The 26,784-nt window shown below is 35.7% G+C and overlaps 1 protein-coding gene across 1 annotated transcript in view; it reads right to left on the reverse strand.

Annotated features, from left to right (window-relative positions):
* The window catches only part of GDAP2 (ganglioside induced differentiation associated protein 2), a 60,465-nt gene that overhangs the window by 13,530 nt on the left and 20,151 nt on the right, over window positions 1–26,784 (reverse strand). Inside the window, exons 6-11 of the mRNA XM_012000857.1 lie at window positions 22,577–22,653; window positions 17,243–17,402; window positions 15,029–15,185; window positions 5,362–5,438; window positions 4,227–4,303; window positions 1,155–1,294 (exon numbers count right to left, since the gene is read on the reverse strand). Coding sequence (XP_011856247.1) covers window positions 1,155–1,294; window positions 4,227–4,303; window positions 5,362–5,438; window positions 15,029–15,185; window positions 17,243–17,402; window positions 22,577–22,653 — 688 coding nt within the window. The remainder of the gene's footprint in view (window positions 1–1,154; window positions 1,295–4,226; window positions 4,304–5,361; window positions 5,439–15,028; window positions 15,186–17,242; window positions 17,403–22,576; window positions 22,654–26,784) is intronic.

Genomic DNA, 26,784 nt, shown 5'->3' on the forward strand with positions numbered 1-26,784 from the left:
GGAGTGAAGCTTCCTTTCATATATACAATCCACATTCAGAGAAAGCTAAAAAGGTGTCTATTGGGTAATGAAAGCTTTAATATTCCTAAATAAGATGAGATTTAATGGGAGAAGTAGGATAGCTGGAAATTTACAGTAACTTGCCTTCTTTGTACCCTAACTGTAAAATGGGCTTCTCAATGCAATCCACACAGACATTGTGATGCTACAAATAACAAAACAGCTAACAGGAGGGTTGAGTGCCACTTTTTATTCAGAAAAAAATGTTAATAAGAAAAAATGTAAAACACTACATTTCATCTTTGCTACAGTGGGGTGCCATATATTTTCTGGTTAAAATTTCCATTATTGGCCGGGCGCGGTGGCTAAAGCCTGTAATCCCAGCACTTTGGGAGGCCGAGACAGGTGGACCACGAGGTCAGGAGATCGAGACCATCCTGGCTAACAAGGTGAAATCCCGTCTCTACTAAAAAAATACAAAAAACTAGCCGGTCGTGGTGGCGGGCGCCTGTAGTCCCAGCTACTCGGGAGGCTGAGGCAGGAGAATGGCGTAAACCCGGGGGGCGGAGCTTGCAGTGAGCTGAGATCCAGCCACTGCACTCCAGCCTGGGCAACAGGGGTGAAACTCCGTCTCAGGGGGAAAAAAAAATTTCCATTATCATTTCAAGGGAAATATGCTTTAATGAAAATAATTTTCTAGCTCCAAGTCAGTAACCTGGGTTCAAGTCCAAATTCTGCATTTACTGTTGTGAGACTTTGGGCACATACTTCACTTTGCAGAATGTCAGTATCTTCCATTTTTCAAATATAGATAATATCTCTCCTAACCAACTCCTGGGTTAAAGAATCAAAGTAAATAATGTTTATAAATGTATTTTGATAAATATAATACATCATACAAATAGAAGATAGTATTTTTGTTATTTTATATACAAAGATTGGTAATGTAAAAAGTTTACATATGAATTTACTTTAATGCAAAATAGGTTTCAGTTAGGGAGGGTCTCCTATGATTGAAATATCTAATCTATGTGTGATAAAAGTCTTTCTTACATGAAATATCCTTTCACAGAATACAAAGCAATGTTTGCCACTGCTTAATATTAGAAAAGAAAGAAACTATTTCCCCTTCATAATTTGCAAAAATAACTAACTTGACATCAACAACATCGTAGAGTTTCTTCAGGAAGTCAGAGTCCAGATGATTGTATTCGCTGGTCAGTGTGTGAAAATACACTAATACATACTCCTTCACAGCAATGTGATCCATCACATGAATGAAGTATAAGAGAGCCTAAAAAAGGGGGAATAAAGGTGAAGATCATTTTGAACAGTAGTCTATTTCACAGAGGCCAAGAAAAAAACAAAACAAAACAGAAAATTAACCTACTCTTTGCCCTAGTCATTACAGATGGATAACTCAGAGTGATAAGTATCCATTCTCTTTAAAAAGATCTCCAGGAAAGTGAATCATCCCAGTGTTTTAATAATTCTCATAAGTGCTACAGTACAATTCCTTTCTGTCTTGTTCTAAGTGATAGAGCAGAACAATCAGTCTCTATCCTCTAAAACAATTCTTCATATACTGGAAAAAGTTCTTAGATCAACGATCAGGTTTTCCCTCTCTAGGAAAACAATATCAAAATCATTAGAAGTAGAATTTCTATACTTTTAATAATTTTTGAAGTTTCTGCTTGAATTCAATCAAAGTCTTTGCAGTCTGTACTCAGAAATAGACTCCTGGCCTGCACATAACCAAGAATTACTATAGAAAGATATAATGAGTGATGCCTCACATGATTCACGTTGAGAGCTAGTATTTTTAGATCTTTAGTGCCAATCTGAAGGAGGACATTGAGAGCAGGTTGAATCAGTAGATGGCAATAGGTTGGGAAGCATTTCTAGAGCTCTGAAAGATTCAAATTCAATGTGACCCAGATCGGTTATAGAAATATTCCATTACAAAAATGATGAATTTAAGAGAAACACTAAAAGCAAAACAGAGATACAATATAGGCAGGGCCAGTATGACCCAGTGGTTTAGCTGTAAACATTCACATGGAAAAAGCTAAGAGGTAACAACTGAGGGATTACTATAAAACAAACTGTTTTCCAATTCCTCTTCAGGTGAGTCCTTGACATTAACATGGTTGGATTAACATGGACTAGGATCTAACTGCTACCAGAGCAGACAGAGAAGGGTATTAAGAAAACACAGCATCTTTCCATTCATTACCTGCTTTGGTAACAATTATTATTATCATCATCTATTTCAGTATTTTACAGGAAATGATATATCATGAATATCCAGGCAAGTACACACCAAAATCAAATGCAAGGATTTATGGCTTTATTGGTATTAATCAAATTATTGATTATGAAAATGAATGTCACACTGATTATTAAGAACGTAAATGATTACAGATAGAAACATACTAATGGTATAATTTTCATCAGTTATTCCCTCCGTGTGTGTGTGTGTGTGTGTGTGTGTGTGTGTGTGTGTTTTGTTTGTTCGAGACAGGGTCGCTCTCTGTCACCCAGGCTGGAGTGCAATGGCATGATCTTGGTTTTGGAGATCTTGCAACCTCTGCATCCTGGGCTCAAATGATCCTCTTGCCTCAGTCTCCCAAGTAGCTGGGACTACAGGAATTGCCCACCATGCCTAGCTAATTTTTGTATTTTTCGTACAGATAGGATTTCACCATGTACCCAGGCTGGTCTCGAACTCCTGGACTCAAGCAATATGCCTGCCTCAGTCTCCCAAAGTTCTGGGATTATAGCATGAGCTACCACACCTGGCTATGTGCATATTTTTATTATTCTTCATTATTCTTTTTTCTCCTCTTACCAGATTGCTGCTTCATCCTTTCTGTCCATTCTCCAACCCCCACCCTAGGGCAATTAGGATACTCCTTTTTGGCTTTGAATTCAACTTAAGTTTTTTCACTATATAACCATATCACTGTATCACTATATATGACGAAAAAATGTGAAAGACAAATTCTCCCCCAAACCACGAAATCCCTTTCCTTATTTTCCTTGTTTCTGTGCTTAAAAACAAACAAATAAACAACCCAGTGAAGGTCAATGTAGATACAAATTAATGTATCACTGTTTCTCCTATTAAATTGTATTCTAAACACTTCTCTACAGTACTTGCCTCTATAACCATAATGTATAAGGGTCACAGAATATCCTATTTGAATGCACCGTAATTATCTGTGAGGAATTTAAGTTTTACTTGTTGCTACAAATGACCCTGTGAATAATATGCCAGGTTCAGTGCTTTCACAGTTTTTTTACCCAAACAACAGTGACTGAGAGTCTGAGGACTTAGCCAGAAGTAATTATCAGCTTTTGTCCAACTGGTTTATCTGAAATTCTGTGTAATTCTGCTTTTTTAAGTATACAATTTTTTTTACTATGGTTAATAATTACTGATCAGTTCAGGTTATTATCCTTTGAAGTCAGTTCCTAACAAAACTGATATTCTAAGATTCTCTATATATTTATCTTGTGGGTTCAACTGTTCCTTGTATGAGTATTCTGATTTGAATAATGTCAGGGCCTATAGCTACTTCCATACTTTGGGTTATTTCCTTAGTATAAGTTTTCAGAAATGAAATTAATGGATCAATGGGTGTGATCACTTTTATAGTTTCATCTTTGATGACAATAATTATTTAAGAGTTAAGGTACCTCATTTTAATTCACCTTTTTTGGACTACTAATCACACTGAATATTTTCTTATTTTTATCTACCAGTTCCATTTTTCTTTTATGAATCATCTATTTCTGTTCTTTGCCTCCAAATGAAGGGATTATAGAATTACGCTATCTTGGGTAAACTACATTTCTGTTTTTTTCTCTTCTAATAGATACTCAAAAATTAATTTTTCTTTTTTCAAAAAAGAATTTGATTACACAATTATAATACAGAATGATTCCAACCACTTACTAGTTACATCATATCCAAAACAAAGCAGCAGTGGTTTTGGAGATCATATTATGGTACTCCAGTATTTTTATTTCTTGGACAGAGAAAAATCAAACCCCTAATTGAACTGAAATGATACAGGTCCACTCACAGAACCAGGTCTGCTCCTCTGTCAGTGATACACAATTCAGCCGTGATTCACATTGTAGGCCTTGATTCCAAATTCATATACAACTTATTTTTTCAATCAACATTATTTGTAAAACAGAGTCTTTTTATGGCTTACCTTGTCCATATCTATTAATGTTACAGGAATGTTTCTTCCAACTACCACCATCACTGTTCGACCACAGTTATCAACACCTATAAACAGGAAATGTAATCAGCACCCAGAAACTTCATTCCAAGAATATTATTTGTCTTAGGCTCTGACTTGATAAAATATTCCATGTGAACTTAAAAGATTGAAAACAAGGAAGTATAAGTTGCTCAAATTTCATCTTCCAATTTTTCTACTTTGCAGATGACAACACCTTTTTTTTAAAGCTTCATGAGGGTTTTGATCACTGCCCTTTTAAGAGAAGACCTCTTAAAGATTTTAAATCAAGAACAGCCAAAGATCTTTTAAAATGTTTTATTATTTTCTACAGACAGGATCTTGCTATGTCTCTAGGCTGGAGTACAGTGGAGTGATCATAGTTTACTGCAGCCTCTATCTCCAACTCCTGGGCTCAAGCAATCCTCCTATCTCAGCCTCCAAAGCAGCTGGGACTACAGGCATGCACCACCACGCCTGGCTAATTTTTTCATTTTTTTGTAGTGATGGGGGTCTCGCTATATTGCCCAGTCTGGTATTGAACTCCTAGTCTAAAATGATCCTCCTGTCTCCACCTCCCAAAGTGCTGCGATTACAGATATGAGTCACCATGCCCAGCCCCCAAAACCTTTTATAAACAGCTTTTTGCTTATGCTCACTACAACTTTTAATAACATTAGTGATCCAGGAAAAACTAAATAGCACTCAAATCTGAAAATTACTAAAAAGTACTGTCTGTAAAAGAAATAGAATGGAGAAAGGGTGGGAATCTGGGAACTTTCACTCTCTCCATCATATATTTATGTAAGGTTTGAATTTTGTAGTAGCAAGTATATGGTACTTTTAAAAGCAGAAACATTTTTTAAAAGAAAAGGGACACTAGCATGAAATCAAGTTGGCTAATGCAGAACTATAAGTTGAAAATTTTATAGATTGGGATGTTATTTTTAAGATCTTGATGACAGGCAAAACTATCTTCATTAGTACAAAACCATTTTGTTCACAGATACAATAAATGAAATCAGAGAAAAATGAATTCTCAAATAGCATGATTGGTAGGGCTCTAAATTAGTGAAAGAATAAGTTACCATATATTTAAGCTCACCTGTTTGGTATAAGGCTTTTAGAGAAGCAATATCAGACAGATCCTCAGATCTTGCTTGACATAACCAGCGATTATAACTAGGGAAATAAATGATATAATCATTATGATAAACCCTTGGAAATTAAATTTACAAATGGGACCAATTTTTGATACCTTTCCCTGACCCTAAAAATTTTCAAGTACATATTTCATTATAATTGGGAAGGAGTTAAAGAAGCATTAAACCATGTAGAATCTCTACTACATGTTATTGATAAAATAAACACAAATGAATTATTGAGAAAGGAAGGTGTTCATTATTTTAAAAATCCTTATGATTAAATGAAGATTGTACAGGTAAATGGCTAAGATACCAAGTATCCAAACTAACCTTGTTTTAAAACACTATTGTTTTCCTTTACTAAAAACATGCATAGAGAAAGTCTAAACCAATGGTAGAGCTCCAAAACAGATGCTCACTCACTCAACAAGGATTCGAGTGGTTACTCTACGATAGTTACTGAGAATACTATCATGAAAGGACATGGTTGCCTTCCTCAAGAAGTTCACTTTTCAGGGGAAAAACAGGCAAGTGCTGTACATGTTATGTGGGATCACAAAGGAGTTGGGTAAATTTATCTGGGAAGTTCTGGCATATTTAATCATCAGTTAAACGAACTAGTTGTAGTGATATCCCACAGACCAAATCATATGGACTGCAGTTTGGCTTTGGCTTTGGCTAAGAGGATGTTAAAGCTGGAAGAGACATTAAACGACCTTGCAGAGGGAAATGACATGCAAAAGATTAATGGTCAAGTTCATCTCAGACTTCCCAGCCTATTAAATGGTAGAGTTGAACGTGAAGTTGCACTCAGGTCTCTAGATTTCCGGAAAGGTCAGTGCTTTTTCTACTGTATCATACTAATTTCTTGAAATTAAAAGTGCCACTTACTTGATTGTGAACAAGCTTTCAAGACACCTAAATGTATGAAAAGAAACTCTGAAGTGTCTAGATCACATATGGCAATATCCAGTAACAACAACAACAAAAAGCTTAACTAAGAGAGGGGAGATGTGGCTTCTAATCCTACCGCTTTTGGTGCAAACTTACTGAAGTCATTTACCTTTATGGAATTCAGTTTCCTCACCTGCAAAATGGTGTTCATATGGGAGGGGCACCTTTCAGCTATAAAGTACAATTGCACAACTAAAAATATTTAATGGGAAGTCTATCACATACAGACTGAAATCAACAAGCGACATGCCTGTTAGTTACACAGATATTGTTACTGCTTATGAAAAACATAGTGGTACTGCATTACTTCTATAGACTGCCTTCTCAAGTTTGTGATTTACCAATCTATGCAAATTGAAAAGTCAAAGACAGTAGCTTTTAATTTTGTTTCAAAATATAATTTCAAAGTCAAGAAAACACCTATGTTTATTGTAGTTCTCTCTAAATCATATGCACTATTCCCTATTTTCACACCATCATTTCCTATTTACACTAAATCAAAATTTTATTTCTTTACTTAAAAAATTTTCTTTGACAAATAATGTACATAATGTTTGATATATGGATACATTGTAAAATGGCTGAATCAAGCTAATTAACACACCCATTGCCTCACATATTTATCGTTTTTTTTTTTTGGGTAAGAATAGTTGAAATGTATTCTATTATCAATTTTTGGGTATATAACATATTCTTATTAACTACAGTCACCATATTGTATAACAAATCTCTTACTCCTCTCGTCTAACTGAAATTTTGTATTCTATGACCAACATCTCCCCAATCCCATCCCAATACCACCAGCACACCTGATAACCACTTTATTCTGTTTTTCTGAGTTCAGTTATTTTAGGTTCCACATGTGAGATCATGCTGTATTTGTTTTTCTGTGCTTGACTTATTTCACTTAACATACTGTCTTATATCATTAGTATGAAGGTTAAAAGACAAAACTATTAAAAATAATAGCAACAATAATTTGTTGAGACAAAAATAATATAAAAATGTAAATTATGACATCAAAAATGTGGGAGTGAAGAATAAAAGTATAGAGTTTATCACGTTTTAAAAAATCATTCTATTATATACTTTCCAATTGTTTACAATGAGACTAAACAGCAAAATATATATTACATCCTATGGGCACCACAGATCCTAGCACAAAGCACAAAACAGGAATTCAATTAATACCTATTAACTTCTATACTCTGTTCATGTATCCATTGGCTCATTTTTCAAAGATTTATTGAATAAATGCAGTGTTTGCATCATAGTAGGTACTAAATTCTTTGCTAAATGAAATAATAAACATGAGTATATGCAAGATATTTTCGGGCCTGAGATGAATAAAAAAAGGCTCTTGAGTTTAAAGTTGCATATGTGAGACAGACATATTACAGTACAAAGAAAACTAACTTTGTAATAAGAACAAGACACCGTAACCAGAAGTCTAAATACTCCATCAAATATGTATGCTGAGAAGGGGACTGGTGGTGAGGTAGGAAATTCTGCTCATGTTGACTTGATTCTTTCTATGAGATGCCTGTTCCTGTCATTTTCCCATTTTTTATTGGGTTATTTGATTGTTTCTCACCAAGTTGTAGTTCTTTACACATTCTTGATGCTAATCATTTGTTGTGTGTTTTGTGAGTATCTGCCCCCATTCTGTAACTTGCTTTTCACTTTGTTTAAGCTTGGCTCAACTTTCTAAAGTTCTTAATTTTAATATAGTCAAAATTATTTTTTCTTTGGTAGTCAATGCTTCTCATGTGCTTAAAAAAATCTTCCCTTTCTCTAAGGTTTGAAGGATACTAACTTAACTTCTTCCACAGGTTTCAAAATTTTTTAAAATTTAAGTCCTTAATCTATCTAAAGTTTGGGATTTGTCCATAGTGTGAACACAGAAATAGTATAAACTCTAAAATGTTTTAAACCTTGATTGATGATTAACAACTTGAGATCTAAAGATAGATTTTAGTTGACAAAACCTCTATGAACATATTCATGGGGAGAAGTTTATAGTTTACATCAGATTCTTAAAGGGGTCATGATTTTTAAAAGGTTAGAATCACTGCTGAGACACTGGTCCTGTTCTGGTTTCTAAGGACCATGCAACAACTTATGATTGCAATCTTCATCAGGTTTCTTCTTTATTCTAATTAAGTCTCTGCCATTCCCACTATAGGTTGTGTAAGTCTGATTATTTAGTCATAATTTTAAACAAATCAACAGTTGGGAAGAAACAGTAAAAGCAAAAGATTGTTAGTCTTCTCACTCAATAGACAATACCCTCTTTTTTTTTCTAAACTTCATTATTCAAAGAATATTTCATGTTTTCTATTACATTTCTTATAAACAGCACCTCACTGTTTGCTATAGTGTTTTGTTTTGTTTAAATAAAGACATGGAATCTTTTGTTCCAATCCAAAAATCAAAACAAAGCTAAAAGGAAAATATGAACTCAAAATAGTTTCTGGGTTTCCTACAGGATATTTCCCAAATATCCTATATAGAATATTTTCTTATTCCAAATAAACAAACTTTTCTATTATTTTATGGGTAAACATAATAATCATGGATAAATAATAATATAAAATATGTCAAAACGGCAGAAAAAAGTAGCCACTAGAGTGCTCTAAAGGCAGAAATACTAATTAGTTTCTCAATGGGTTGCAACCGACTGAGGTTGGACACTGTTCTCACAAAGCTAATATAAGCCAATTATTTTCCAGTTAATAAATTACCATCCACCTGTACAGCCAACAGCTGAATGACAAAAAAATTTTAAACTATATCATTCTTAAAAGACTAACAACCAACCCATCTGTGTAAAATCATAGCCCAGGAAAAATTCTGTCTTTAGAATTAACACAGGCTTTCCCAGACCTTATACAACTGACCCATCCTAGATTTAGTTAAGATCCTTGTTGTATCCTCTTATTGACCCTGTACAGTAATTTAAACAATTATTCATATAACTAATAAGTTTAACATTTTTCTCCTCTGCAAGACCCTAAGCTCCATGCAGGAGGGTGCTGTATCTGTCTTGCTTGTCACTTTATTACTAGTAGTATCCAGCACAACATTTGGCACATTAGTAAAAGCCTATTAAGTATTTAATAATGAACAAGATAATGATTTTGTTGAGAAAAATGACATAAGGGTCACAGGCAATTGAATCTTAAGCCAGTCAAGTAATACTAATAAAAAAGGAAATAAAATATTCCTGTAAAACAACTTGAAGAGTTTCAAAAGCAGTATTTTTGAAAAAGAATATCTAGGTTGATTCCTAATTTTGGTAAGTAAACTAATGTCTACCTTATGATACACCCAAATCAGAATCACAACTGGATGACAGACCTCGATTAGAAAACACGTCTAATTTTTCACATGTTAAAAACAATTATTTTGAAGAGACACTGAGGTGGCAAGGCAGTGTTACGAAAGGAGTGACATAAAACTATTGCCAATCCATGTGACCTTTAGTTTTGTTACTGATGGAAGAACTGAAGGCTTTCGAAAAGATATTTACTGACTAAAAACCTACTTACTTTTACATTTGTTCAACCTAAGTAATTCACATAATCAACAGAAGCCAGACTCAATATGTGAAAATAAAAGTCTGATTCAGAGATATCAAGAGAAAGAAATTTTTAAAACTACAACCTACAATCTCAAATATGGCTGAGCATGCAAACAGATGACTATATAGCTTAGTTATATCATAAACTCCTCAACAAACAGCCATCAAAAACTTTTTGGTCTCAGGATCAAAATATATCTATATAAAACACAGACATTTTTATGTTTTTATAAATTATTGAGGACCTTAAACACCTTTTGTTTGTGTCATTTATATCTACCAGTTCTCACATTAGAAATAAAAAGAGAAATTTAAAAAATATTCATTAATTTAAAAACAATGAAAAACCTATTTTGTGAACATAACTTTTTTTAAAAAGTTGTATTTAGAGAAAAGAGTTGTATTTTTTAACTTGCAAATCTCTTTAATTTCTGCTAGATTCTCATATGTGCGTTTGCATTTAAATTACTGCAATATCACATACTGAGTGGCCTCCAGAAAACTCCATTGAACACTGTGAGAGAATGTGAATGAAAAAGAAAAATACGTCTCAGTAACATTATGATTTTTTCTTTTCTTTTTGTTTTTTTGAGACAAGGTCTCTCTCTTTTGCCCAGGCAGGAGTACAGTGGTGTGATCACAGCTCACTGCAACCTTCACCACCTCCTGGGCTCCTCAGCCTCCTGTGTAGTTGGGAACAGAGGCATGCGCCACCATGTCTGGCCATTTTTTTTTTTCTTAAGAGACAGGGTTTCATGAACTGGACTCAAGCAATCTAACCTCCTTGGCCTCCCAATGTGCTGGAATTACAGGCATGAGCCACCATGCCTGGCCACATTATAAAAATAGTTTATTAGGTTCCCTGGATCACACTTTTGAGAAGAAAACAGAGTATCAGGTTCCTCCCTGGACCATACTTTTGAGAATTGGTTATCACTGTTAAAACAAAATAGCAACAGACCAATTAGCTTAGGGTTGTTTCTGTACCAGGAACCCTTACATAACCATATCACAACTTAACTTAGAAGAATCCCTTGTAACTGATTAATTTTAGAAACAAACAAACAAAAAGCAACTAAACTGAGTTTCAGCCAATCACAAATGGCAAACTAGCTGGATCATACCCAAATAAGGCAAATGCCTAGCTGTAGCCAATCAAGTAATTTCTCTACTTTGCTTCTGCAATCAGCCTATAAAAGTCTGCTGCTCATGCTGCTATAGTGAAGTTCTCTGAACTGCTTCTGGTTTTGAGTGCTGTCTGATTCATGAATACTACTATGCTCAAATAAACTCCATTAAGTTTATTTTTTCTCAAGTTTTTAACATCACTCTGAAGTAGTCTGCTTTACAGATACAAGAGAAGACCTCATCTTCAATCATCACAGACACTGGGCACATAAATGGGAAATCAGAAAAATCTTTTGGTCAGACATAGCTCCTTACTCAAGCAAATAGCTTTGGGAGCCATAGGTTATGCTCTTCTCCAAGCCTGCAACTATGTGTTGACTTCACACACACAACCTGACTGCAGTTCTGAACTTCTGTCTCAATATCTCTGACATCTCAAGGTAGTGTGGCTCATTCATGGACTTCCAGAAGATGGAGAGTACTTTATCTCTGTGTACTTGCAACTAGAATATCTTCTTGTAGAATAAGTGTTCATTGTTTCCTAAACAAAATGGAAAAAGTCAACTGTGTTACAAAAGTGACTCTCAAGATCAAGGTCCTCTACCAATACAAAGGATAATGCTTTACATGCTATAGGACTCCTTTCCAGAAAGTGTGGGATCAGTGAATATAAATGTATTTTAATACTGGCTTAAACTAAGTTACTAAGTAAAACTAATCAACTCACTTAGAAAAACAACAACAACAACAACAACAACAACAACAACAAAACCAGCAACCAGCCCAAAGATAAACTTAAAACTTCCAGATATCTGTACCATTTCATGGAAAAATGAGTTAGGTATGTACTAAGTTTGTGTGTATTTGTGTGTGTGTGTGTGAGTGAAAAAGAAAGAGAAAATGGACAGAAGAGAACAGGTTGACTGATTTGAGAAGGGTGATAATTATGTGGTTCTTTGTATGTGAATATAAAAAGTCTCTAGTCCTTTTCCAACTGCTCTGACATTGGCTTGTGTAAATGGGTTGAAGGTGAGTAGAGAAGGGAGATATGCTACAGAGGCAACGTTGAAGGATCTTCCTTAAGTAGCTGTAACTGTGGGCAAGCCACTCTGTGGGATCAATTTACTTCATGTAACATAAAGGAGTCACACTAGGTCAGTGATTTAGGGCCCAAAAGGATCATCTAAGAAACTTTAGAAAGAAGATTTCTGAGTCCTTTCCATGGAGGACAGGAAGTTTGATATAGGAAGTTTGGTGTGGGGCACAGATTTTTAACAAGCACTCTTAGTGATTCTAATGCTGATAGACTGTGGACCCCATTTTGGAAAACAATTAACAAATGATCATCAAAATTCCTTCTAACTATAAAGTACTGGTGAGAGATCACAGACCAGTGATTTTCAAAGTGTAGTCTGTAGACTCCTAAAGAGATCCTGACGTGCCTTTAGGAGGTTGTAAGATCAAAACTATTTTTGCAATAACATTGTTAGAGTTTTTCAATGCATGAACATTTACATTGATAGTGCAAAAGCAACTGATGGGTAAAAACAGCTGGTAATAGCCTTACCACAAATCAAGGCAGTGGCACCAATAAACAAAAAAGGCCAGTTGCATTTAAGAATGCCTTCGATGGAGAAGTAAAGATTATTAATTTTATTAAATCAGTTCTTGAGACCTCATCTTTTTAAATTAATGCAAGACAAAATGGGAAGAACACATAAAGCACTTTTGCATATTGAAGTGTGAGGCTGCCTTGAAGAAAGTCGCTATGTGATTGAGTTGTGAGCTGGACTAGTTGCTTTTTTTCATGCAGCACCATTTTTACTTCAAAGAATGACTGGTAAACTATAGTTATTCAACATGAATATTTGGCAGGTGTTTTCCCAAAAATGAATAAAGTGACCCTGACATTTCAAGAAAAATAACCAACAGTATTTGTTGCCAACAATAAAACTCGAGCTTTAAAGCTTTAAATATATATATATTTGAAACATTTTTATTGTCATCAGAAGCTTGGCAGTTCCTAATATTAAATACATTTCTGATGAGATTGGTGATACTGTACAATTGATACTAACAAGTATAATTTTTTGATACTGTGTAATGAAATGTGTCAATATTTGGAGCTCTGAATAATTCAATGAATCGATACTTTGCAAAAAGCTAATGTATCATGTTATAAAGCCATGCTATACATTCCTATTATAAAATCTGTTCAAAGTACAGAACAACACATTTTAATATAATAGAATTCAAAAATTCATGGATACAGTTTGAGATTCTGCATTACAACTATATTTTAAAACACTACTGTTTATCAAATTGTGGTATGGTATCAAAGAATATTCCAATTATTTTAAAAGGCTGTTAAAATACTTCTCTATTTTCCAATTATAATCTCAGTGAGGTCAGATTTTCTTCATATGCATTAGTCAAAACAACTTATTGCAGCAGTTTGAATTCTGATATAAGAATCCGGCTGTCTTCGATTAAGTCAAACATTAAACAATTTGCAAGACTAAAAAAAAAACCACTATCTTTCTCATTAAATTAAAAAACAGTTATTTTAAAATAAATAATTTCTCATGTGATAAATATTGATAGATATAACCCATAAAAACAAAAGCTCTCTGGGGTCTTCAACAATTTCTGAGTGCAAAAGAGACTCGATACTAAAGAAGTCCCAGATCCCAGTAATGTGAGGAGACCAGGCACCGCATTTAATGAAAAATGTCTATCAGATGAATCTTAAACATATGGCCAAGTTTAGAAACCACTGAAAGTATCATTTGACTGTGACTACTTCACTTGGAAAAGCTGTTCCTTGGTGCCCCCTAGTGGCTCATATGCTTTTGTTTTTTAAATTAAAATCAGAATAAAGGAAGACCTGAGATTGAGGAGACACAAAATACTAATTCTGTAAGGGACTCGAGAGATCATGTAGTCCAACTCCCACTTTATCAGTGGAGACAGATAGCATGGAGACATCATTATAATACAGCGTGAAAAATGCTATGCTATGCTTTGGGTGAGAACAGGGTAGGAAAAAAAGCATACAGGAGGTGGCATCTATTCCAGACTTTGGAGGTAGGTCTCCAGAGGCAATTGCTTTTGAAATCTGGATAGAAATTGAAGGATGAGAGTAGCCCATTCAAAAGGAATGGCAAGTACCAAAGTTCAAAGATAAAACAAGCCATGATTTACTCAGTACAACAGTGAACAATTTTAAGAGCTTGACAAGTACCAGGTTCTGTGCTAAAGCTCATTACATTACCTCATTTAATGCTCACAAAAACCCTATGAGGTGCTAACCCTCAATCAACCCTATAAGGTAATGGATAGTAGACATTTATAGTTTTTTTTTTTTAAATTTTCTTTAGACTTTTTTTAAAAGCAGCTAGCTTTACAAAGACTGGATCTTTAGGAAAGCTTACCCAAAAGTACAAAGCTGCTTCTATGTTTTTAAAAGGATTTATTCAAAATTGCTTTAGAAGACATATGGAAGAAATGGAATGGTTTGGATGTCTTATAAGGTCCTTGGGATAAGTCAGGGAGAAATAAAGCTCTTTTAAATTTAATTAAACTGTAGATTATGCTTTAATTATAAACATAGTAGAGCTAAATAAAAGCTTTATAACTCCCTTTCCCTGTTCCTAATTTCTCCTTTTAGAATATAAACCTGTATTATGGAGGCACTACAATTATAGTAGACAGGGTAGGAGCTCTGAAATCAGACATGTATCTGAACACTGGTTTCACCACATATTAACTGTGGCCACTGATAGCTTTCTTAACTTTGAGTTTTTGCACCTCTGAAGTGAGGACGATCTCTTCCTCACTGATTGTCATGAAAAATACATTGGAATACATTATGTATACACGTAGCTCATGCATCAGATGTAAGGTCCCGTTCCTGCTTCTGATGTCCTTATGTATCTAACAGTCCTGAAGGGTTGTCTTACTTTCTTTGATGCTGCTTCTGCAGAGCTGCCTCTGATAATTGTCCCTGAAGGATCAGTTTTCTTTGCTTGTCAATATCTCCTTCCATTCGAGCAAAAGCGTGAGAGCCAATGAAAGAGAGATCAACTCCCAAGCCTTCATCCTCCTCTTCTTGGTTATCTGTAACAAAAATGCTACTATCAACAGAGAGCTTATGCTAAAACTAGACAGTAAATGAAACAGATTGTGAATGCTGTAGTAAGGATGACAGTGAGGTAACTCAAAAAACTGGGGTCAAGGTTATTTTTGAGAATGAAACTGTAATCAGATTTAGGCATCTGTAAAACTGAAATAATGAAAGAAACTGCCTGTCCATGTGTGACAAAGGTTTAGCAATATGTGAGATCCAATCAGGGTGACCTGGGTGTAACCCTAGGAAGAAAAGAGTAGAATGTAATCACACACAAAAAGACGGAAGTAATTAGATTGTATCTGGGTTTAACGATGGCTCATTGCACAGCATCTGACAAAAAAGAAGTATAAAAAACAAGCATTTAGGAAGGTTTATACAGCACTGTTGAAAGAGGAAGCATTTGATTGCATAAACCTCAGCTGTTCTGTCAGGTAACATCCCAAGATGGATGTACCAGGATCACAGAGTATGATCCACATTCCTTAAGAAATATTTCAGTTATAGTTTAGCATCCTGGTTTTCTACACAGTCATACAAACCTAGTTATTTTGATCCATAAGAGTTACAGTTCTCACTACAAATTAATAAATTAAATTTCTAATCTGTCCACACCACCACTGTGAATTGGATGAGTAGAAATCACTCTCTTGGGAACAGATTATCTCTTAGTGTGGTATTCACTGCCTTGGTAGATGTTACGCAAAAACAAAACAAAACAAAACAAACCTTGTACCATGGGGGACATTCCCAAGGCAATGCCAGCACTTGAATTCCAACCTGGTGGACAATCAGCTGGAGTTTCCCCACGTCTACTTCACTGCTCCTCAAACTGACAGGCCAATAGATTGGAAAGGCCTGCTTTCATTAAAAACACCCCTCAAGTAAAGCTTGGTTACACATATTTTAACAGATTTAACATTCTACTTGAAAATAAGAATGCTAAGGTGTACATCTATCACAAAAAGTATTTTCTGAGATATGAATGCAAATCAAACACTCTGGGAATGGTGGATAGAAGAGAATCTTTTAGCAAATCAATGAGTCTTATCTACTGTCCAGCACTCAAAGTGGTTTTGCTGTTCACCACTCATTATCACACTAAATGCATTTTATGAAAGAAAAATTTTACGGTAGTCACAGGCATGAGGATTTCAAAACAACTCTTTGCATTATTTCAAGGATATACTATACTGGAGGCTCACCCAAAGTGCATGGGCACCCCTTCAGCAAAGCTTGGTTTCCAGATATTTCTCATTTTCTGATGCTAGACCACTTATAATTCTCTCCACTTGATGAAAGTCTATGTACTTGTGATAAAATCTTGAGTTGCTTCCTACCAATTTTGGCTTGGTGCTCATTTTTAAAAGAAATATTCACCCTAGGAATTTCATAGTAATTCCCTAAACTACTGGATTACAAGATTCAGTCCCAGCACTGAAGCATGTGAGGCATATCTCCACAGAAGGGACTTAAGACCTTAAACATGTACACATGACCATCACTACAAGATGTCACGCACAGTAGATTCAGAAGGTCCCCATCCTAACACATTCTACCTACTGCTCCAACCTACGACAGTACATAACCCGAAGAAACAAAATGAATGGTTATAATATTCTTGTCTTAGTATTTAATGTTAGGTATGATTTTTAGAGGATACTGAAAGCTGTTCAAAATGTTAGACAATAACGTACTTTACTATCTCAACAGTGTCCTGCATGAAACTATAACCTCCATCAGGGTGAGAATGTTGTTATAGCCACCTCTTAATCTCCACTGTCTAACACAGACTTGACATCCATCCATCTATCTATCTATCTATCTATCTATCTATCTATCTATCTATCTATCTATCTATCTATCTAAATTGTATTTGTAATTTCAAGAATAGAACTCAAAAACTTCTACTCTGGTCTTGATAGTAATGTCATGGTAACAGAGAGCTTTCCAAAGGTCAAGCTGAATCTCTTACTTCTTTGGTGATTGGTGCCTTATCTTTGCTCCTTAAGAGGGAGATTTAAAAAGTTAGAGCTCTAGAGCTCACCTTCTGGAGCGCCAGGTTTCTCGCTTATTCTAATCTGTCGTTCGGGTACCACAGGCTCCCCTTCTGCATTTCCAATATCTGCAGGTAGGTACGGCAATGATCGATTCTCCTCTTTTAATGACCTTGGGAAGTACAGAGGTAGCAGCTTTTGGTAAGTAGCCTGTGTCAGAAAAGCAAGACATTCTGTGAAAAATAGCACAAAACACAGAAGACCTCAGCAGTACTTAGCTGAGCTGTTCATACACTGTGAAGACAACCTCTATCAAGAATAAAGACTTTACGACTTCTGAGCTCAGACTAGATATTGTCTGGAACCCTCAATCAGCTTTTGTGTTAAAGATAAGGATATTGTTATCTAGTCAAGTTAAATGTGATGCCTGCCCATCCTAACAATTTCAGGTCACTGAACCTGGAATGCATAAGTCCTACCACTCCTGTCCCTATCCGTACCTTCACTTCCTAACGATACCAGTCTCTCAAGATTTGGCTCAGATGCTAGCTACTTCCTTAACCCTCAGTGTGCCATCAGGGTCCGTTCAACTAGGTTTAGCTTCTGAGTTGTTTGTGAAGGATTTGTCTTTCATGATATTTATTCTTTCTTAAAAATTTTTTCAAAGAACAAAGATGTACTTAAAAAAAAAACAGAATAAAACTCATCTTATCTTGTAATTCCCATATTGATTGGTCCACTGGACTAATAAATCTGCAATACATTAAAGGCATGTATGCTCTTATTTGTCCTACATCTTGAAGCATTTTGCTTTTTCATCTTCCTAGGAATCGTTTTCTCATTACCTAGAATTACTCATCAATTATTACAAACTATACTAAAAAAGACAAACAAAATAAAAAGAAAAAAATTATGGAATCACCTAGGACAATGAACTCATTCAAGAAATCATTATCTTTCAGTTTCATATTGTGTTGCCCGTAGCAAAAAACTGAGATAGAATTCACATACTATAAAATTCACCCTTTTAAAGTATACAAGTATACAATTCAGTGTTTGTTTTTGTTTTCTTTTTTGAGATGAGTGTTGCTATGCTGCCCAGGTTGTTCTCAAACTCCTGGGCTCAAGCATTTTTCCCATCTCAACTTCCCAAGTAGCTGGGATTACAGGTGTACACCACCAAACCCAGTTTCAGTGATTTTTTCATACACAATATTCACAAAGGAGGTACAATCACCACCACTATTTAATTCCAGAACATTTTCATCACTCTAAAACCCATCAGCAATCATTCACCATTCCTTCCTCTCCCACCCATGGCAATTACTAATCTTCTTTCTGTCACTATGAATTTGCCTATTTTTGGACATTTCATAAAAATAGAATACAGGGCAGGCACGGTAGCTCACACCTGTAATCCCAGCATTCTGGGAGGCCGAAGCAGGGGGATCACGAGGTCAGATCGATATCTACCTGACCAATATGGTGAGACCCCATCTCTACTAAAATACAAAAAAATTAGCCGGGCATGGTGGCACATGCCTGTAGTTCCAGCTACTCGAGAGGCTGAGGCAGGGCAATCACTGGAACTCAGGAGGTGGAGGTTGCAGTGAGCCAAGATTGCACCATTGCACTCCAGCCTAGTGACAGGGTAAGACTCTGTCTCAAAAAATAAAATAAAATAAAATAAAATAAAATAAAATAAAATAAAATAAAAAAGGCCAGGCTTGGTGGCTCACGCCTGTAATCCCAGCACTTTGGGAGGCTGAGGCGGACAGATCATGAAGTAAGGAGATGGAGACCATCCTGGCTAACACAGTGAAATCCCATCTCTACTAAACATACAAAAAACTAGCCAGGTGTGGTGGCATGCGCCTATAATCCCAGCTCTTTGGGAGGCTGAGGCGGATAGATCATGAAGTAAGGAGATGGAGACCATCCTGGCTAACACAGTGAAATCCCATCTCTACTAAACATACAAAAAACTAGCCAGGTGTGGTGGCATGCGCCTATAGTCCCAGCTACTTGGGAGGCTGAGGCAGGAGAATCACTTGAACCTGGGATTTGGAGGTTGTAGTGAGCCGAGATCGTGCCACTGCACTCCAGCCTGGGTGACAGGGCGAGACTCTGTCTCAAAAAATAAATAAATAAATAAATAAATAAAAATAAAAATGGAATACAGTATGTGGCATTTTGTGTCTGGCTTCTTTCACTTAGCATGATGTTTTCAAGGTTCACCCATGTTGTAGCATGTATCAATACTTCATTCCTTTTTTATGGCTGAATAATATTCTAACACACATGCACGCACACATACACACACCACATTTTTTTATATCAATTCATTACTTGATGACATTTCAGTTGTTTCTATTTTTTGGCTACTATAAAGAATGCTACTACAGATATTTGCGTACAAATTTTTGTGTGGACATAAATGTTTTCAACTCTCTTCTGTATACAACTAAGAGTCAAACTGCTGCATTATAGGGTAACTCTATGTTTAACTTTTTCATGAACTGCCAGACTGTTTTCCAAAGTAGCTGTGCCATTTTTACATTCCAATTAACTACCTATGAGGGTTCCAATTTCTCCACATCCTCACCAACACTTGTTATTGTCTCCCTTCATAATTATAGCCATGTTAGTGGGTGTGAAGTGGCATCCACTGTGGTTTTTACTTGTATTTCTCTAATGGTTAATGGTGTGGAGCACTTTTGCAGTGTTTACTGGCTATCTGTATATCGTCTTTAAATAAATGTATGTTAATTACGTTTCATTTTTTTTTTTTTTCTATTTTACGATGTTTTTCACATCTTAAAAAGCTTTCTGGCCTGGGAAGACTGTCCTTGTAAGGGATAACTAATTCCTAAAGATAGTAAAAAGCACATCTTGCATATGCCAACCAACCAATCCCAAATCTACAGTTCTAATCATTTCCTTATCTAACTTTTACATACCATGCAAATATTTCTCTTGGTCTAAATAATCAAGGGACAGGTATCAGGAATCTAGAGATTACTCCTATAGTCCAGAGTCTGCTGGAATTATTCAAACTAGCCAGTCCTAAACTATAAGTCCTGCCCTGCCTTGAACTCCTGACCTCAGGTGAGCCACCTGCCTCAGCCTCCCAAAGTACTGGGATTACAGGCATGAGCCACTGTGTATTTCTAAGGACAAAAGAAAATATGGTATTCTCATTCCGTCATTCAACAGGAAGAACTTAATCACATACTATTTTGTGATAGGAACCTGGACAATCTCATTTTACTAAAAGGATGTGTGACAGTATTCTTTCATTTTTTATGTTTGTGCAACAGTATTTACTTGATACAAAGAGGTTTGTTATGTTTAAATTCTTACTAAAATGTCTAATAAACTTGCTTTTCATTATCCCTTTATTCTTCCATAAATTATTCACAAATGACTTGAGAAAAAGATGGTAAATGTTGATTACTTTCCCAGGTATACTGAGGGCAAAGTCTGTTCCTCTAAATCTGAGTCAGGTGTCAAGTTGCCAGGGCACTGTGGTACATACCTTAGAGGAGCATTTGCCACACTGTAGGGTGATCTTTGTTTATCTGGTTGTCTCAGCATTAGTCTGCCAACTCCCTGAGAGCAAGAGCCATATCCCATTTGTATCCTATCCTATGAAAATGGACAAATCTCTAACCTAGACTTCACTCCTCAGCTTCAAACTGATAAGCACAATGGTTTGCTGAGCCTCTGCCCTGATGATCCACTGATCCTCTAAGACTCAACGTGTTCAGAAAATAATTTGTCTTCATCCCATCTCCAAAACTTTTCCCACTTTCTATTTGCTATCTCAATGGCGGCATCATTACCTAGTCACTCAAGCCAAAAACCTAGAAGTCATGTTTAACTCCTTTTCCCGTATGTATTTAATCAATCACCAACTCCAGTTGAATTTATTTACTAAATGTTTAAAATATTAACACTACCAGTACCCTTGTTCAGGCCTGATCATTTCTCATGTGGAGTACTGCAAGCACCTGTTATCTCTTCTTGCCATTAGTCTTTCTCTTTCCAAACCATCCTCCACACAGCTAAAACAGAAATTAGATGACATCATTTGTTTGTGTAAAGCTCTTCTGTTTCCCATTGCGTAATTAATAAAGTCTAAATTTTACAGGATGTGACACAAGGCCTTGAATGATCTTATCCCTATCTAACTTTCATTTTTGCCACTCTCAGCCTCACATTTTATGCAACACCAATACTAAACACTCGATGCTATGTCTTATTTCCATGTCTTTGCTCAGGCTTGTAGGACTGTTGCCACTTGCCTCTCTCCCTTGGCAAATCTTATGTACCTTTTACAATTATTTCAACTTATGTATCACTTCCTATGGGAAGCATTTCCTAACCCCGTGCCAGGTTAAAGTTATGTCCTATCCTTCCCATACCTCCATTAATGCACTTATCACAATTATCTGAATGTATCTGAATTATCTATTTCCATAAAAGGATAAAGGCTCCTTGAGGAAACAACCATGTTTTTTTCACTGGTATATTCCCAGGACCTAATATAGTAAACCTGATATATGCAAACACTCAGTAAAAGATCACTGGAAGATTCTATGTATAAATAAACCAGATGAAACAAGAGATAAAGTAAATGTGCCTTTTTTTCAGCAAATTCAAAGGTGTATATATATATTATATATGTAGCTATATATGCCTTGAATAGATACTTCACTAATAGATAGCTAATATGAATATACTAGCTCATTTTATTATCAAGAAAAACCTCATAGAGGTACTATCAGTATTTCTATTTTACTGAAGCAGAGAGGTTAACTTGCTCAATAATACAAAACTGGGAAATATTAGAAGCTGAACTAGACAAATCACTCTAAAATTAAAGTGTAATGAGATAAGAATAAACTGATTTTCTAAAATGGCTTGACATTAAATTGAAATATATTAAACTGAACTACATATAACAAAACATATAAACCTCACAGTACCAGCCACTGGGCTAGGCTGTCACCTGCTCAGGCACACACCAAAGCTTTTCTGGCATAGTAGTTTCCAGTTATGCTCCCCAAACACTCAGTGCTTAGAAGGTGTTGCTTTGAGAGCTAACACAGGGGCCAAGCAAAACAACTCCACTTTGTAAGATTTCACTCACAGCGACAACAGTTTAACCATAAAAAATATGAACAAAATGCTCCTTCTTGACTTGTTTTTAGTTTCCAATATAGTTTTTTCAATGAATGATGGTAAGACCCACTCTCAAATACATACATAGATCATTAGGATTTGTCTGCTGGAAACTCAGTAAATATATAGCGATAAGCCAAAGGCAAATGCTTAAAGGTAGAAATAAGATTTAAATAATGTAACAATTAGCAAAATACCTCTTCAAGATCAGAGACAGCAAATACTACTTTTTCAATGGTTTCCCCATGAATCTCTAGGAATCTCCTTACAGTGCCTAAGGAAAAGAATAGAAAGATTACTCAATAAATAAAAAACTACTTATACATAAAGAAAAATCAAACTCCTCAATGTTTTATTTTTGTAATGGATCACTTCTCACTTCATTCAGGACTCTGCTTAGTAATACCCTATCAGTGACGCCTGCTCAGACTACTTGTATAAAAACTCTTCTCTGATTTGCTTTCCTCCAGAGCAACTGTGATAGACATTTTATGAAGTTACTTGTGTATTGTTATCCTCCCTGCCCTCTCCACCTCATTCACTAGAATGAAAGCTCCATAACAGAAGACACTTTATTGTATTTCTTGCTCTATTTCCAATGCCAAGAACAGTGACTGGCCGTAGAAGATGCTGACTCCAGATAATTCTCTCTTATCCAGTATATTCTTATTCCCTGGGGCCTCTCTCGGCCAGAATAATCTAGCACAAGTGTCTTTCCATTCATTCAGTTACAGTATTAGATATCCTACCCAGCCCTTCAGACCCTGAAAAAACTCCACAAAACCAAAGCTCAATTATTTTTTTCTTAATTTCTATGTTATCCTAATTCTTCTTTATCAGCTTCCTAATAACAAGACCTACTGGCCTTTTCTTCAGTTCTTAACTCATTGGATCTCTCCCTAGCTTTAATCCTTAACACACATGCCCTCACCTTTTAAAAATGTTGTCCTCCAGGGTTCTGCCTTCAATATTTTTTATTTTTTTGATATACTTATTCTCCTTGGCTCACGAATGTGCTGGATAGGTATTACCTCAAATGCTGATGGCTCCCAAATCTTTATATTCCTTTTTCTGAGGAAAAGACCCGAATTACCTGACGCCTATTGGGTATATCTGATCAGATAACTCACAGAGACCTCAAATTCAGTGTAGCCAAACCTGACCCCAACAGGTCCAAATCCTGACCACCATCTTTTTCTCAACAAACCTGGTCCTTTTTACCTATATTCCTTATTTTGGTTACATATCAACATCCAACCAATCATCCAAGCTAGAATCCTGAATTGTCTTTGATGCTTCCTTTACCTCTTCCTTCACACTGCATTTTCAAATAGTTCCTATGGCTTTTAATTCTATTGCTAATATTTCTAACATTTATTCATTTCTTTTGGCTGCTTTCAGGTTCTCAAGGTTCACACAGACTTTGGTAACAAGCTCTTAACTGCTCTCCTTGTGTCTTTCTTCCCCAAGTCTACATACTCACTGTTGCCTGAGTTATCTTCTCATGTTACCCTCTTTACTAAACACTGGTGATGCTCTGCACTGCTTACAGGTTAAGATTCAAAAACCCTAGCATGACTCTCTATACTCCAACCCCAACTATCCACTTTTCCCCACTCAGCTCTTTAGTCCTATTTTCAATTATTCCTCCCACATCTTATGCTTTAGCCAAATCTACTTTGCTGTATTCAAAACATACCACTTACTTGATGCCCTGCCTCTGCTTGCATGCCTACCTTTGACTAGAATACCACTCATCCACCATTCTCTTCTTTTGGTGAACTCCTACTCATTTTTCAAGACCCAGCCGAGAGCCATCTCCACCCTTCCTTGTGCCCCCTCTAGAATCTTTTGAACACCCTTCATTTTAAAGAATTTCTCACATTTTATAGCTAGACTAAGCTTTTTGAAGACCAAGCATATTTTATATTAATATTACTTTAATTTGAGGCCTAGCACACCTTACAGATGTGATATGCAATCATTGAAAAGTAACTAGTAACTGAATTAACAATTTATGGCTCAGTTACATATTGCCTGCTTTGTTCAACATTGTAGGTCAAGAACCTGACAAAGCAAACCCATTTGTTAAAGGATTAAACAAACACTCATAACTCTCCTCCTGTTGGATAACAAATATACTTTTCATTTTTCCCTCTATTCTGCTTTAAAGCTTCTTCAAAATGAACTTTCAAAAAAAGATTTTCAGCAGGGTGTGGGGCTCATGGCTATAATCCCAGCACTTTGGGAGGTGAGGGCAAGACGATTACTTGAGCCTGAGTTCAAGACTAGTTTGGGAACACAGTGAGACCCTGTGTTTACCACATTTTTTTTTTTAAAATTAGCTAGGTATGGTGGCACATGCCTGTAGTCCTAGCTACCTAGGAGGCTAACAAGGGAGGATCACTTGAGCCCAGAAGGTTGAGGCTGCATTGAGCTGTGTTTGCCCCACTGCACTGCAGCCTGGGTGACACTGTATGACTCTATCTCAGAAAACAAAACAAAACAAAACAAAACATAAAGATTTTCTGTTTCCTATTTACTTTGACATCAAGTTTTAATGTTCATGCATAATAGTTTCCCAGAATATAATTATATTATTTCCTTTGGAAGATAAAATACAATACCAAATAGCAACCAAACTGAATTCTCTCAGTGGAACTCATGTAGAAAATTAACTCTGCAAAAGCAGTGAAGAAGAATGATGTCATGACTCTACGGTTTTAGTACTAAAGGTCAGACCACGCTCCTCCTTTCAAAATTTCATCTATCTCTGCAACCAATCATGATGTCCTGTGCTTAAACATCTAGTGAATACTCTATAAATTGTAAGAATGATATCTAGGACATTATAATTCTCCATCTGGAAACACCGCAAGAACAAACACCTTCATCTTATTTCTCGCCACTGTATTATTTTGTATACAGTACACAGTAGTCACTCAAATTTTTATTGGATGAATAAATAACCTGATAAATTTATTTCAATGCAGATACTTCTTCTGGAGAAAAACAAACTGCACATGAACTAAGAAAAAAAAAGCACAAGTCTTAATATATCTATCAAAAACATATTACTTAGGCTTCAAATGAAATAAATTTTGATAAGAGTTTAATAAGAAAGCTTTTGATACCAAGTACTTAGAGTTATATCATTAGATCTGTTCTTGGCCCATATATGTTACTAAAGTGTACAAGTCATTTGTTTTCCAAATGCCTGACAAAATATTCAAGCAAAAGGCATTATCTTCTGTGTGTTTGAATGAGATGCTACAGTTTTGCCACTAGATTTAAGGCCTAATAAGTCAAATGTGCCCACTTTTTAAGAGTTGTACATTTCCTTTCTGCTAATCATATTTCTAGAAATTGCTTCATCAAAGTCCCTTATACCCATTATCGATCTTTATCTGCTGCTACTCTCAAAGTTGACGTCTCTTATAGTACTGTATCAAGTGATTTGTCTGGGGCCACAGAGCTAGAGTTGGACTGGTAGAATTAGAACTAAAAACCAGTCTTCTTAACTCCCTATTAAGAACCTTTTATACAAAATAATGCTGCCTCTTTAAAATACAATCCTTACGATCACCTTCATAAAAAATAGATATATAAAAGAAGCTATGAGATGACAGGACAAGGACTAAGTAAAATCAGAGAATGCAGAGACCAGTCAAAAGCCTTGTCAGGAGCAATGATATCAAGGCAGGAATTTTGCTTTGGTTAGGTACCATTTAGAAGACAGGCATGTAATAACAGAGTAGTCTTCCACTGAAGCAGTTCTAACTCAAGCATAATGAATCATCTAGTATAGCAGACAGGTTACTAGACTTGGGAGTCAGAAGGTCTGGATATATGCTCCAAGTCTGCATAACTCTCACAATAGGAGAAATTTCTGAGCCTCTTTATTTGTACAATGGACACCATACTACCTAAAACACAGGGTTGTTAAGTAAAGTAAGTGGAATTTACTTGTCCTTTTTTAAAATACTTATTTCTTGAGCAAGTACCATATGTCAAGCATTCAAGATAAAAAGGTAAGATTCCTGCCCCCCAAGCTCAGTCTAGTATAATGTATATAAGCTTAATTATAAAATATACAAATTTACTATAAAATCCTTGAGTAATTAGAATATTGGTTTTTAAAATAGTTTATAATTAAATAAGACTAAGACTGAACACAGCCTCACCCTAAACTCCAGGCTACATAATAATAATTTATACATTCAAATATCTTTGTGGTATTTGTGGATATAAGGCTTTCAGCTCTTCAACTTTAAATTCTAGAGATAACAGGGGGTCTTAAAGATCATTTAGTATCATTTGTCTTTGAAATGAGAAGTGTTTTCTATAATAGCTGCAACAAATGGTCATGTAACCTCTGCATGAATGTTCCTAGTGACAAGAAGAT

This window comes from Mandrillus leucophaeus, unplaced genomic scaffold, assembly GCF_000951045.1.
Source record: "Mandrillus leucophaeus isolate KB7577 unplaced genomic scaffold, Mleu.le_1.0 Scaffold64, whole genome shotgun sequence".
Lineage (NCBI taxonomy): Eukaryota > Metazoa > Chordata > Mammalia > Primates > Cercopithecidae > Mandrillus > Mandrillus leucophaeus.